Consider the following 15,217-nt stretch of genomic DNA (forward strand, 5'->3'; position numbering starts at 1 on the left):
AAGGTTTTGAGAATCCAGCCTTCCATGTGCCAGAGCTATTTAGAGTGATCCCGCCAGCTCCTCCTTTTCCCATAACAGCAACAAATGCTCCATCAATATTCAGTTTATAGTAATTGTAAATGGGGAGAGTCGAATTGATGGGTAATTCCTGGTGGGTTTTTAAGAGAATTACTTTGGTTGAGGTAGGTGTGTTCTGGTGCCTGGAGATGATATAGTTAATAGAAATAAACCAGTTCGTTTTTATTTTCAAGAGAATTGCAGTTTCTATTGGTTCAAATGTTCCAAAGTAATTAAAATAGGTATTAGGATGGAAACAGGAAAAGGTTTAGTAACAGTAATAGTACTGGTGTTTTGACACCAACATTTGAGCCAGTCATGCAAGTTGGACTGGGGCGTGGGAATGCTTAGATGATTCCATATATAGATACTCTTTGGGGACATCCAATAAAGATGGAACGATACAGAAAAAATTAGTACGCCCATTGCGGAAGGATAACACGCACAAATCGAGAAATGATCCAATTTTTATTCTTAAAAGAAAAGATTCCATATATAGTTGGCTTTAGGACATTGAAGAATATATGGGATACATATATATCTTCTGATGTATTAGTGCAACAGTCATTTTTCATTAGAGGTGCGCTGATGATAGATGAATGTGTTTTTGTAACTAAACTGTTTTCTTTTTTAAAAGAAAATCAAATCATACAATTTAATATTCGAACACTTGCTATAACTGAGGGTTAGGTGCTTTGCCAAGAAGGCGACAAATCTGCATTTCTCTTGAATTGACAATGAGTCGATGACCTATATGATCATAATTTAAGGCCAGATTGCTCTTAGATGAAGTGTCTATTATGCAATAAGAGAACATGTCATCAAATTACTAGAAACAAACACCCATGCGAGTTAAAGATTTAAGGTTCCAAATAAACACTTTGGCTTCCATTCAACACAAAATCAAGTTGTCTTGCTCAAGAATTATGTTTGATCTATTAGAAATGCATACTTTTGCGAGGATATGATGCTATCTTCTATAATATTCCAAAGCTCCCTACCAGTCTGCAAATTCAGAGCCATTAGATTCTTTTCGTCAGAAACTCAGCAACTACACTGGAGGGATAAATACCGAATATCACATGGTAACCACACGATAGTTTCCGTGCTTCACAGAAACTTCACTTGAAGAGCTCTGGATTCAGCCAGTCCCTAACAAAATGGAATAGCAGAAGCCGAAAACATAAGGAACTTATAGAGATCAATGTGGATATTAGCAGAGTTCAAGCAGACAACAGTATGTAGTTCTTACTTGCTAATGTCATCCAGGTGGTCATCAAAATCTACGATATCCTTCCATTTTCCTGAAGAGATATAATCTAAAAGGATAATATTAGCAGATGGCTCCTTGATTTTCAGAGGGCCGCTTGCATCCGTTCCCACTAGTTTCCAGCTCCTAGATACTTCCTTAGTGTAAAGCTGAACAAAAGTAAATGACATACAGTAAAGGAAACTACTATGAAGATATGAATTAACATGTTTAAGTACAAATCTATAAGAATCATAGTCTTATACAAGCAAGACTAGTAATGACAAAGACACAAACAAGTGCAGAGAACGAGCTTTAAACTAAATAATCAGAAGTTAGAACTCTGAATTAGCTTGCATCACAATACGTAACACAATTATAAATGTAGGGAGAAAGAGATTAATACAGAGCATGGTCATATTGACTCTATAAAGTATCTCTACCCAATTGTTATCTAACCGATTTACAAATAATCACATCTAGAACCCTGGATACATTGGTAAATACGACACAGAGAGAATCTAACTTCGCCTATGGCAAACGATTCAATTTTCAAGCAACGCTTTACTTATTTTATCACGAATTCCCAACTACAGCAAAAAGACTCTGCAGTCAAGATTTTCAGGCCATCGGTCTTAAAACCCATTGAAAATCTTTCATGCGAAGCCAGAAGCTACTCATTTGGGACAATTCTCTGTTTTTCACATGCAGATGAAACCAACTGAAGACTTTATTTCATCTGAATGATTTAAAGCAACTTTCTCCTCTAATGCAAGCTAAGCATGGTGATTCATCTTCATCCAGAATATAAAAGAACATATAAGGTCCATTTCAAATACGAATTTAGGTTCTGATATTATTTTTTCTCCTGAAGTTGTCAAAGTGGGTGTTCTATTTCTTTTTACATTCAAGATATTTGTATTTTAAAGGAACCCCAATCCAACAAGAGATATCATGTGAAGATCTAACCTATCCAAACTCTCCATGTTCCACCTTTATAAAATATTTCATTTTCCTCCTCACAATCTGGCCTGAGCCAATGTCTTGGACTTGAGAAGACAAAACAGAGTTGACTGAATTGAAGATGTAAAGCAGATGGTTTTCACTTATTCGAGTCTTGCAAGAAAATAGGATCTTATATTGAGCTCCACATATACAAATTGGGATGGGATGGCTCCTACTAGCTCCCTCCCCCCCCCCCCCCCCCCACCTAAAAAAAAAAAACCCAAAAAACCACACGTACGAGTTCCCCTGCATACGACTCCAGTGGTGACTTCAAGTGCGGAAAAGTATGGATGATTTCCCATTTTGTAGATTTAGCTTTTTCTTAATATATTTTTTGTATCAATTATCTAAGTGATAGAACATTCAAGAGCTTGAACTGGGCTAATCTCCAGTTAAATTTAACATCTGACGGAAAGAGGGATGCACAGAAAAAGATCATGTCTACCTTAGGATCTTGAAACAACCACTAAGCTAAAAAAATCTTCTTCTAACTTTCGGACCAAACTTTAACATGTCAAGTTTAAAATAATCTCCTTAGTGATTTAGCATTTCAACCAGACATACCATATTTTTGTTAAGTACTGCAGGCAATGAGCTGCTCTAATAGGACTTCTCGACATAGAAAGCTCTCAAACAGACCTCGAAAAATGCAAATGAGATACCACTTGCACAATGAGAGAGACAGGAATGAAGTTGAAAATGGTAGCAGAAGCCATCAATCAGTATAGAGTACCTTGTTACCGTCTGTTTGGAGCTGATTTTTCCTTTGGTGCCAAAACAAGTTTACTGGAGTTAAAGACTGACCGAAAGATTTTTATAAGAGTTAAAGTGAATGACAAATAGAAACAGTGGAGACATTATGCATGTGCTAGTGGCAGAAGCACCTATGTGAATGCTCGGTATTTTCCAAAATATTATAGAGAAAAGAATGATGAAGCTTTATCAAACTTCAGAAAAAAGAGAACAATGACGAAGGTAGACAACGAAGTAGGGTTATCAACTTCTTTTCCTTTGGGTCAACTGGCTAAACTAAAAATACTGCAGATAGAATATGAAGGGAGGGTTTATATTTGTTCACCCAGTGGAAATAGAAAAATGAAGATTATTGTGCAGTCTTATATGAGAACTTGATTTCTTGACTCCCACAGCAATCAAAACAATAGGGCAAAGTTCTCTATCGTCAAAGTTCAAACAACAATATGAAGTTCTCTAGTACAGGAAAGAAGTAATAACCTTCGGCATTTGGATAAAAACAAAGGAGACTAAAGCAACCACATTACTCAAACTAATTTCATCACGAGGCGTAAATGGGACAGGCTCCCCGCGAACCAGTTGTTGTAGAAGATAAATCATAGGGCAGCTAGAATTTCTTATGGAAGAACAAACAATAGATACTGGTCAAGTAGTTGCTAAAGCTAAATGCCACAAAACTTCAAATTTGAATGGCATGAAAGAGTACGAAATTTGACATCAATAATTAACCAGAAGGGTAAAAATTAGAAAATACACTTTTAGTTAAGCTTCAGTTTCAAAAGCCAATAGCTCCTTAAAATGAAATGTACATACCTGCATTACAGGACTCCTGTCTTTCCCCTCCTTTAGTAAAGCTTCAAGCTTCTTGTTATCCAACTGCAAAATGCAAGAAACATTAAGCTAGCATTTTGTAACTTAAAACTCAAAGATTGAAACTTTTGAATTAGAACTGTATTGGTTAAAGCAAAAAGGTACCAGAAGCAAAGCAGCTTGAGGAAAATATTTGAAGATGTGATCTGCAATATTCTTGGCCACATTCCCAACCTCAAAATCATCAAATCTTTCATTTGCGTGAAAGTAACCCACAATACTCAAACCTTTATCAGCATAATACTCCTCAATCTATCCAAATAAACATTCCAACAAGATCAGACAGCCAAATAACAAAATTACAAGTAGGAGGTGATGGTATTTTTAAGTTGAAAGCAGTGAGACCCACTACCTTCTACCTAGCAACATATATTAAGTTGAAAATTCTCCAAAATACATTGACTTATACTCGACTCAAATCTGTAGTCATACAGAAATAGTGGATACTGACCCACAACTAAAAGTATTGGATTTAAATTATATACACTAACAATGTAAAGATTTTACACTATCAATCAAATTATTTACCATTTTTGAGCAAGTTACTCCCTTTGTTCCATCTTATGCAGCACTTTTTCCTTATTAGTTTGTTCCAAAAAGTATGACACCTCTCAATGTTAGGAAACAATTTGACCTTAAGCTTCTCATTGCACCATTAATGACATGATTTAATATCCACACAAAAGTTTTGAACTTTCAAAAATATTTATTTCTTAAACTTCATGTCCAATCAAACACCCAGAGACTGAGCTATGTGTTGTCAAGGGGATTCAATCCCCTCTACTGGAGTAAAAACGAATTCTTTTGGCCATCTATAAACTTTTGAATGCCCTTGACATAAAAGGAAGATCTAGCCTAGTGGCAAAAGGGGTTCAAAAATTGATTTAGGTTACAAGTTCAGATCCTAAGTGTGACATTCTAGCAGTAATATAAATTTTAATCCCCTCGCATAAATCTCTGACTCTGCCACTGCAAAGTAATGCTTATCAAAAAGACAAGTAATTACTGATTGTGCAAATATTTGTTTACACTGTAAGCTGATAGAACTTTAAACTGGTAGGGGATCCAGTTATACTAAGTTCAAATTCATTATCACAACGATCAGTAAACCACACTGACATTTACAAATATACATTAAGACTAAGTTCAAATCCACTGATTATAAATTCTAGATGCAAAGTTGAGAGAAGAAAAGGGGGACTGACTTACCATGATAAGGGAGATTTCGAGTGGAGGAAGGAGACCAATATGAGAGTGGAACAAGGGAACTGATTCCACAATTTCGACGTTGCCATCGTTGCCGGAGATCCGGCCGAGAAGAACACCGTTGACGGAGGAAGTCTTGTGCTTAAGGGCATGTAGGATTAACTTGATGTACGCGTTTTGATGAATCTCGTAATTTGATTCGCCGCCCCCCATCTCGAACACGAACAATTACTGTGAATCCTTTTTGCAGGCGCCGGCTAAAATAAAATCTGTTTCTACGTCTCGAGAAGTCGATGCTCTGTGTAAATAGAATCTGTCACTACTATTAGTCCTTTTTGGTTTTGTTTTTATTTTTTCTTTTTCATCTTTGTTGGGAAAAGCTCCAAGCTAAAATAGGAGGCCGTTTTGATTTTGTTTTAAAATTAGGTTATGAAAATTATTAGCTTTTTGAGTTTGATTTTTGAAGAACTACTCTATGTTTTTATATAGTATTAATTATAATAAGAAGTTAATTCTATCTGTTTTAGATTTTATCATTTGAAAAAGAAAAAAGCTCAAATATATCCTTAATAATTGTGATTTGTTGTCCATTTGTTCTGTAATTACACTTTGGTGAAAGTCTCACCATATAGGGTAAAATTGGTTTATATTAATTGATCGAATGATGGCTTGACACGTAGAACCTAAAATAGGCAGAAGATAAATCGAGTAACAACCAGTACCGGAAACAACAGTTGTGATTCACATCGGCCTGACCCCGAAGGGAATATGATCAACGTGAGCAGAATCAAATGCTTGCCATCGGATAGCATTCACGGTTTGTTATTACATATTCATCAACGGTCCTCTTTATTGTCATTTACGAGGGGCTTGATCCTAGGATCTTGTTTCCCTAAGTATAGCTATAAATAGTAGACTCAACAGTCATTGTAAGACACGAAATGATTGGCAAAACTTATGCTACATTCTATTCTCAAGCTAAATAAAATAACTTTACTTGTTTTTGTATATTGTTCTTATTTCTGTCCTTGGAAGCATCGCTCCCGGAGCCAAGCCTGTCATTTCCTTTGATTTAAACGAAAAGTCTTATTTTTAATCTAGTTTATTTGTCATTTTTGGATCAAATTAGTGTGCTTGTCTATACACCACGTAACAACTTCAACTGTACCGTTGTACGAGCAAATAATTTGGTGCCCATCGTGGGGCTTAAACAGCTGCGTAATTGAGTTGGTCCTTGTGTCTTTTACTAATTTGTTTGATTCTTTTCTTCTTAGCGAAAAATCGAAAATGAAAGCTAACAATGGCAACATCGCACGCAACGTTGAAGTACATGAAAATCTACCTCAACACGAGGATTCAATCAGCGACACCCGTAACGAGGGGGATGAGGCAACCATGGCCGGTGGAGGATAGTACCCACGACATGTACGGGAGCCGACTCCGGATGACGCAGAAGACGAACACATTGCGGTAACAGTAAGGATCTTCAGAGAGAGCATTAGAAGGCCATCACAGGCCATCTCTCAATGCAAGACCAAGTCATGTCGAAATTGAAGCAAGCGTTGTCGGGCGCTTCCAATAGCGCAAACGGAAGAGGTCCAGCTCCGCCCGACGTTCCTGCAAATCAGACGGCTCAAAGAGTTGATAACAATACCCCTAGGGTGAGGTCGGCTTTGACAGTGCTGGGGGGACCGGTAGCGGATCCGGTAATGACAAAGATAATGATCCCTTCAAAATCGAACTCGTGAAATTCATGAAGGAGATGAACGAGCAGATGGATGAGAACGCGAAGGAATTTCACGCCCGAATGGACCAGATTTCGGGTGAACCACCAGTTTTGAAGGGCCCGGATTCGAAAAAATATACTCAATTGTCATTCAAACCGAGCGTAGCACCGAAGTTAATCCCAAAGAGATTCAAGATGCCGGACATACCAAAATACGATGGGACCTCAGACCCTTAGAGTATATCACAACTTATATAACGGTTGTGAAAGGAAACGATTTGGCTCGACATGAGATTGAATCGGTTCGGCTGAAAAAGTTTGGAGAAAACCTCATGAAGGGGGTTGACATGGTATTTGCTTTTACCGGAGCATTCAATTGACTCTTTTAAAATGCTTGCAGATTCATTCATTAAGGCTCATGCCAGCGCTAGAAAGGTCCAAGACAGGAAGGCGGACATATTCAGAATCGCACAAGCTGAGTCCGAATTGCTGCGAGAGTTCATTAGTATATTCCAGAAGGAGAGGATGCTACTACAGGCCGTACTAGACGAATGGCGGTGGAGGCATTCACTAAGGGTTTGAACCCGAGGAACTCTGACGCCTCCCAAAAGTTGATGGAAAGCCTGCTCGAATTCCAAGCGACCACATGGGCGGATGTCCATAATCGCTATGAATCGAAGATACAGATAGAAAATGATTAGCTCAGATTTCCGACATCAACCAAGGGGGACCGAGACAAGAACCAGGATAAGTTCAAGGATGATTTTGATGCAGACCGACGATCTCCTAAAGGTCGTTTTTTCCCTTATGAGAGAGCCGAGGGATGTGGCAGTAAAAGGTCCCAGTCCTCGGATAGGTTCACTCCTGAAAGAAGGAGTGACCATGGCCGGAACAACAGATCGTTAAAAGAAAAAGAGGTAACGGAGATCCGGGATTCCACTTATCCCAGGTTGTCAAACTACAAATTCAACATCAACATAGTAGAGTTGGTATCAACAACGAGGAATATCAAAGAAGCACGATTTCCGAAGCCAATCAAATCTGATCCCAGCCAGAGGGATCCCAACTTATGATGCGAATATCATAGGACTCATGGCCACAGGATTGGGGACTCCCGGCATCTGCACGAGGAGGTTGCAACGCTGTTGAAGAACGGCCATCTCAGGGAGTTTTTGAGTGACGAGCAAAGAATAATTACGGTCGTAGCAGGGACAATGCAGAACCCTCGAAAATAGGGGAAGACCCTCCTCGGTTGACTATCAATATGATTTTCAGAGAGAATGAAATCAATGGTATAACCTTCTGGCGGCCAAGAAGACAAAAGTATCGATGACCCACATTAGGAAACTCCGGGAAGTCGTCGAATACGACATCACTTTCACGGAAGAAGATGCCGACGGACTTCTTCTGCCACATAACGACGCCCTGGTAATTTCTCTTAATGTTCTAGATTTCAAGATTAAATGTATTTTGGTTGACCCATGAAGCTTAGCAGACATAATTCAATGGAGAGTGCTAGAACAATCCAAATTAACCAGAAGTATTATTCCGGCAACGAAGCTCCTCACCGGGTTCAACTTGGCAAGTGTGACGACCCGAGGAGAGATCCTGCTGCCCACGAACGTTGAAAGGGTAACAAAGACCACGTTATTTGAGGTGGTGGATGATGACATGGGCTATGACATAATTCTTGGTAGACCATGGTTGCATAAGACGAAGGTCATACCATCAATATATCACGAACTGTTGAAATTCCCGACCCCGGATAGAATCAAACAAATAAGAGGAGATAAACTGGCGGCAAGAGAAATGAATGTAGTATCGATTTTCCGTAGTAAAGGGAAAGAGTCCAACAAATAGCAATTATAGGAACCGACGCCTGCTCCCGTGCCAAATGAAGATAATAAGGGCGATGAGTCACCGGAATTTCACCAGGTACCAAAGTACTTTCAAGTACCCGAAGAGACAGACTCGACCAAATCCACAGCAGCAAAACTCGAGCAAGTGTCTTTGTTCGAGGAATTCTCGGAGAGAACGTTTCACTTGGAACAGGACTCAATCCCGAATTCAAGTCAGGATTTATTAATCTCCTTAAATCTAACATTGATTGTTTTTTATGGTCGCACTCAGATATGACATGTATCCCATTAGAAGTGACCATGCATAAACTAAGCCTGGACCCGAGCATCCCTCCAGTAAGGCAAAAGGAACGCCCAATAGAATAGGCCAAAAACAGGTTAGTTAAGGAAGAGGTAACTCGACTACTTGATAGCGATTCAATCCGGGAGGTAAAGTATCTCGAATGGCTAGCTAATGTAGTGGTGGTTTCGAAAAAGAATAACAAGTTTCGAATATGCGTAGATTATAAAGACTTGAATAAGGTGTGCCCTAAAGACTCGTTCCCACTACCAAACATAGATCAAAAGATTAATGCAATGGCCGGGCAAAGTTAATGAGTTTCCTCAATGCGTATTCCGGGTACAATCAAATCAAGTTGTACCAGAGGATCATGAAAAAACTTCGTTCATAACGAACTTCGGCACATATTGTTATAATGTGATGGACTTCAGGCTTAAAAATGTCGGAGCCCCTTATCAGAGGCTCGTGAACAAGATGTACGAAAAGCAAATAGGTAAAATAATGAAAGTATATATAGATGACATATTGTTCAAGTCTTTAAATGTAGATGATCATTTAAAGCACCTCCAAGAAACCTTCGATATCTTAAGGAAGCACAACATAAAGCTCAGCCTAGAAAAATGCGCGTTCAGGGTTGCTCCGGTAAGTTTTTGCATTCTTGGTTTCACAAAGGGGGATCGAGGTAAATCCCGATAAGATTAAAGCCATTGAAGACATTCCGGACCAGCAGACAAGCGTAAAAGAAATATAAAGGCTAACTGGAAGATTGGTCGCATTAAGCAGGTTCATCTCTCGATCCTTGAAAAAATGTCATCACTTCTTCTAACTTCTGAAGAAGAAGAACAATTTCGAATGGACTCTGGAATGTCAGCAAGCATTGAAAACCCAAAACGTTATTTATCAAGCCCCCCGCTACTATCAAAACTGGGGAAGGTGAACACTTGCTAATATACCTAGCGGTTTTGGAGGTAGCGGTAAGTGTCGTTCTAGTCCAGGAAGATGAAGGTACGCAATTTCTTGTCTATTATGTTAGTAAAATTTTGTCAGGAGCAGAGACTCCCGCACCTCAAAAAACTGGCCTTAGCCCTTGTAGTCGCCTCTCAAAAGCTCAAGCCTTATTTTCAGTGCCATCTGATAGCCGTTGTGAAAACCTTTCCCTTGCAAAATGTTCTTCATAAGCCTGAGTTGTCTGGCTGGTTGGCCAAATGGGCAACCGAAATTAGTGAATTCGATATTGAATACAAGCACAGGAATGCGATCAAATCACAAGTTTTGGCCGACTTTGTGGCCTATTTCAGTCGCGGGTTATTGCCCATGCTGCTAAAGAAGCAGTGCTGGTAATGGAAATGACATCAGGGGTTTGGACCTTGTTCACGGACGGAGCTTCCAATGTGAAAAGGTCTGGCCTCGGGTGGTTCTAATCATGCCCTCGGGGGAAACCCTGAGGCAGGCCATTAAAATTGTTCTGTTAACTAACAATAAAGTCGAGTATGAGGCTTTTGTTGTAAGACTCGAGCTGGCCCAGGTACTTGGCTCCGAGTTCATAGAAATCAAGTGTGATTCCCAAATGGTAGTAAACCACGTGTGGGGTATTTTCGAGGCAAAAGGAGGAATGCATGCAATGGTACGTGATCAAAGTTCAAACTTTGCTTGCACGATTCAGGGAGTGGTCAATCACACACATCCCAAGAGAAAAGAACATAGAAGTAGATGCATTGGCCAATTGGGGGTCGTCCACATAAATGAAAGGATCTGACTCCGGTACTGTCGTTCAACTTATACATTCCGTACTGGATGTGGATGACTATTGTGAAGTAAATACAACTAACCTAGTCTGGGACTAGAGAAATGAGTTCATCGATTATCTTCGGCATGGCAAGTTGCCCGAAGACCTGAAGGCATCCCGGGCACTACGCACTAAAACGGCTCGCTACAACCTCTTGGGTGGACAACTATAAAGGAGATCATTCTAAGGCCCGTTGGCCCGATGTTTAGGAGCCTCGGAGGCGGAATACATTATGAGAGAGATCCATGAAGGAATTTGCGAGAACCATTTCGGTGCAGATTCGTTGGTGCTAAAGCCAGTTGGGGTAGGATACTACTGGCTCCGGATAGAGCGAGACGCAAATACTTTCATTCAGAAATGTGACAAGTGTCAACGTCATGCACAGTTGGTGCACCAATCGGTAGAGCTCTTGCATTCGGTACTATCCTCATAGCCATTCATGAAATGGGAGATGGATATAGTCGGTCCGCTGCCACCGGGTCCCGGAAAGGTAAGATTCCTTCTAATTTTAACTGATTACTTTACTAAATGGGTTGAAGCAGGACCTTACCAAAAGATCAGTGAGGGCGAAGTAATTGACTTCCTATAGGAACACATAATTTTCAGGTTCGTAATACCGAAGAAGATTGCCTGCGATAACGGATCATAGTTCATAGGCTCCAAAGTCATAAAATTTCTTGAAGACCTGAAAATCAAAAGGATTATATCCTCACCATACCATCCGAGAGACAATAGGCAGGCGGAGTCAACCAATAAGGTAATTATTCAAAACCTCAAAGAGAAGTTAGAAGCGGCTAAAGGCGAGTGGCCCGAAGAGTTACTGGGCATACTGGACGACGGTAAAATCAAGCATCGGAGAGACACCTTTCTCTCTCGTATACGGAGCGGAAGCTCTGATCCCGGTGAAAGTAGGAGAACCAACCTTACGATTCTCCCGAACAGATGGAGAAGAAAATAATGAGGCGTTGGTTGTAAAGCTTGAACTGCTCGATGAACGCAGGGACTTGGCAAACGTAAGAATGGTGGCTCAGAAGCAGAGGATGGAAAGATACTACCAGCGGAGAGTCAATCTTCATTACTTCAAAGTAGGAGACTTGGTTTTAAGGAAGGTGACTCAGAACACTGGGGAAATCGGTGCTTGGAAGATGAGCCCGACATGGGAAGGCCCCTACTGGGTTTCAGCTGTCACCGGATCATAAGCTGGAAAATCATGATGGGGTCAGATTGACCAACAATTGGAACGTAACTCATCTCAAAAGGTATTACTACTGATGAATCCCGTCAACACTGAAAGTATGTGCTGTGCTCTTTTTCCCTTCGACCAATGTTTGTCCCAATCGGGTTTTTCTGGCAAGGTTTTTAATGAGGTAGCAACGGAAAGCATACTACGTGAGGAACATCATCGGCAAAGTTAAGACCTTCAAATGACAAGGAATCGATATGATAAGCCACTACGGGATGGTTAGATAATCTTTGGCACGATGGAAAAATTCCTAATGGGAAGCAAAGCTTGCCATCGAACCAAAGATTATTCAACCGTTCACAAGTGTTTTACTCGACGGAACAAGACTTCCAATGTTCCAATTCGCATTCGAACACTGGGGGGAATAGTATGAGAATACGAAAACATGATTGCCACGAAAACCGGGACTACGAGACCCGAGAACACTAATGTCTCATCAGGACCAGGGACTGCACGGCCAGCTCCGAAGAAATAAGATGTACAAGTTAGCCATATGTATTGGCAGTTTCTTTTTTAGCAAACGTATGCTTATGTACTTTTGAAGATAAAAGGAATAAAATAAAGTCCTTTTATATTTATCTTGTTTCTTGTCCAAATGATGAGTTGATTTTATCATTTGAAAGTTAACTAAAAAACTTCAAATGCTTGTGCCAGAATGAACAGGAGATATCCTCTTCAAGAGCAACATAAACGTAAGAGGCCCTCTCTTATGAAACCTCCATAGTAAAGGGTTGGTTCTGGAAGAGTTTATGCTAGAACATAAAGCTACCGGACAAAAATACACCCGAAACCTTATCTAATTCGACGCAAAAGAATAAACTTTGCCGCCAGAACTTGGGGGGAGAGAGGCATATATGCCCTCCCCCCTCCCCCCAAGAGAAGTGGGTGGGTCAACCGCCGGTGCAGGACCTAGGCCTTCATCATTCTCTTCAAGTTCCTCCTCGGTTCCCGAATATTCGGAACCGGTACTTGAAGAGTCAGTTGCGTCAGCTTAGCCGGGAGACATTCTAGAGCAGTTAAATCTAGTGCTTGGGCCTTGGCGATTTCATCATCAATATCAATGATGCCCGCCTTGGCCTCCTCCAAAGTTTTTCACCTCATATGATACATAGAGTACGTCGTTTCAAAGACGAGGTAATACCCTTGGTGTTGGAGCTTTTCCTTAGGCCTGTCAACTTTAGCCAACAGGTCGTCCCTCTCGGACCTTATGGCGCTAAGGCTAGAATCAAGATCATAGAGTGCGGAGAAGCCGGTTTTGCTCCATGATCTTCTTAAACCTCTCTTCCATCCTAGCCCTGTTCTCATCGGTGGCAGCAGCCTCTTCAGTTTTTGAGATCAAGGTTGCCTCCAAATTATTCACTCTTTCAATGGAGGTAGATCGCGCCCGGCGGTAGCAAGCACAACATCTTGAACCTCAGACCACTTAGCCTTAGCCTCTTGAAATTGTATGTTTAATTGGGCGGCATCTTGGCTAAGGGATATCACTTCTTCTTCGCTTAGCTACAACCGAGCCTCAAGCTTGCCCGCTTCAGCAGCCTTTACCTCCAGCATTGGGAGGCCCGCATCAAGTTGATTCCTTTTAGCCAACAATTGATCCCGTTCGGGCATAAGTTCTTCTTTATCAAGGATCAATCTCTGGAGGCCCTCGGAAATAAGGAAGTTGGCCTGAAAAATATATATCAAAGTCAGTAGCCCCGCTATAATAGATAAGTAAAAAACAAGCAGTAAAAAAGCAAGTACGGTACCGCTGCAGCATTATGCATGGCGTTATTCAACATGCACTCCCCTAAAAAGGAGTGTATCTTCTGCTTATCCTTCTCTAAAGCCAACGGCTTCAAGTAGTTGGCAAGCTCCACCGACCGAGACAGCAGATGGCACTCCTTCAAAACCGAGAGAGTGACGCTCCTCCTTCCTTGGGGATCTGGAGAAGGGGGGTGAGTAGTTGTGCCCCAAATTCCCGTGGTCAGGGGATTGGGGAGGACAAACATCCTCCTCCCGAGCATCTATGGCCGGCGGAGGAGGTGCAATAGATGTTGATGGTGAAGGTGCAGTTGGTGTAGAGGGGCGTGAAGTTGTTGATGTTAAAGTTTTAGATGCAGCTGCAACAGGAGCAGCACTGATTACTGGTTGCTCATTAACCAAAGGCAGAAGAGGCTAGGGCTATGACCTCCCAGGACCAGAAACAACAATGGGGACAAGGCAAAGGGAGTTGGCATTATCAACCAGATCCATCTCACCCCACAGTGCTCGGACCTCGTCATAGGTCGGTTCTAAAAGCTCTCTTGTTTAGGGACTCGATTGAGCTGATGAAGATCGTTGTCTCCATTGAAGGGAAGCCACTTTATCACTAGCTTCCCTGTCATCTTCGATGACCACGGTGGCCGTGGCCGGCTTAGGTTTGGCCTTCTTTACTTTCTTATTTTATCCCTAGCCGACGAGAAGAGCAGCCTTTTTGGTCGCTTGTTCTCTGGCTAGGGACACTAAGAGGAAATGCTCCCACCAGAAACAGACCCGAGGGCACCACTTCGAGCGAGATCACTTTGTAACAGTCTTGCGGCCCTTACGATGAAGAAAGGTTAAAAAATTACAAACTTATGTGAACGCTTCCATAATTCAGGAAAGGGTAGAGTTATGGCCGGGATGATATCCCTAGTAGCAATGATGACAAATTGCTCCATCCACCCACGGTCATTGTCATCATCCACGCTAGTAAGCAGGAAATGGTGACCACGTTTACTGAAATTTATTACTCCCCCACGGAAGATTTTGGGGGAGTAGAGGTTCATCATGTGTGCCACGGTTAGGGTTTCCCCAATCTCCGCACACAACCAGCGTAAGCAAGCCACCATTTGCTACACAGAAGGGCCTACGTGTGTCAAGCACACGTTGTACCGATGGCACAACTTCAAGATCACGGGGTCAAGTCCCCCGCTCAAAGAAAACGGGCCCAAAGTGAAGGGGTATGTGTAGACATACGTAAAACCTTCTTTGGTGAAGGTAACTCGCTCTACCAGGTCAGGAGTAATGATGTTTAGGTCTGGGCAGCTACAGTCCTCCTTCATAGTACGAATACTAGAAGGGTGAATAGAAGAAGGATACCTGCTAACGGCCCAAGTTCGTGGATGCATAGAGGGAAATTTCTCTTGGAAGTCATTAACGGTGCTCAAATATTTGGGTATGATG

The 15,217-nt window shown here is 41.3% G+C and overlaps 1 protein-coding gene across 1 annotated transcript; it reads right to left on the reverse strand.

Annotated features, from left to right (window-relative positions):
- LOC109234284 (ER membrane protein complex subunit 8/9 homolog) lies at window positions 840–5,519 on the reverse strand. Its single transcript, XM_019400199.1, has 5 exons — window positions 5,144–5,519; window positions 4,040–4,186; window positions 3,878–3,940; window positions 1,310–1,476; window positions 840–1,209 (listed from the first exon to the last, which is right to left on the reverse strand). The coding sequence occupies exons 1-5, from the start codon at window positions 5,351–5,353 to the stop codon at window positions 1,179–1,181; spliced, it is 618 nt and encodes a 205-aa protein (XP_019255744.1). The 5' UTR covers window positions 5,354–5,519; the 3' UTR covers window positions 840–1,178.

The sequence above is a fragment of the Nicotiana attenuata genome, chromosome 11, assembly GCF_001879085.1.
Source record: "Nicotiana attenuata strain UT chromosome 11, NIATTr2, whole genome shotgun sequence".
Lineage (NCBI taxonomy): Eukaryota > Viridiplantae > Streptophyta > Magnoliopsida > Solanales > Solanaceae > Nicotiana > Nicotiana attenuata.

What these genes read in the sequence shown, in the direction of transcription:
- LOC109234284 (XM_019400199.1), bottom strand. Translation starts at nt 5,353, where the DNA reads ATGGGGGGCGGCGAATCAAATTACGAGATTCATCAAAACGCGTACATC. An exon ending in TCGAAATCTCCCTTATCATG is followed by an intron (nt 4,187 to 5,143) that starts GTAAGTCAGTCC and finishes TTATTTGGATAG; the next exon opens with ATTGAGGAGTATTATGCTGA. An exon ending in CACCTGGATGACATTAGCAA is followed by an intron (nt 1,210 to 1,309) that starts GTAAGAACTACA and finishes CCATTTTGTTAG; the next exon opens with GGACTGGCTGAATCCAGAGC.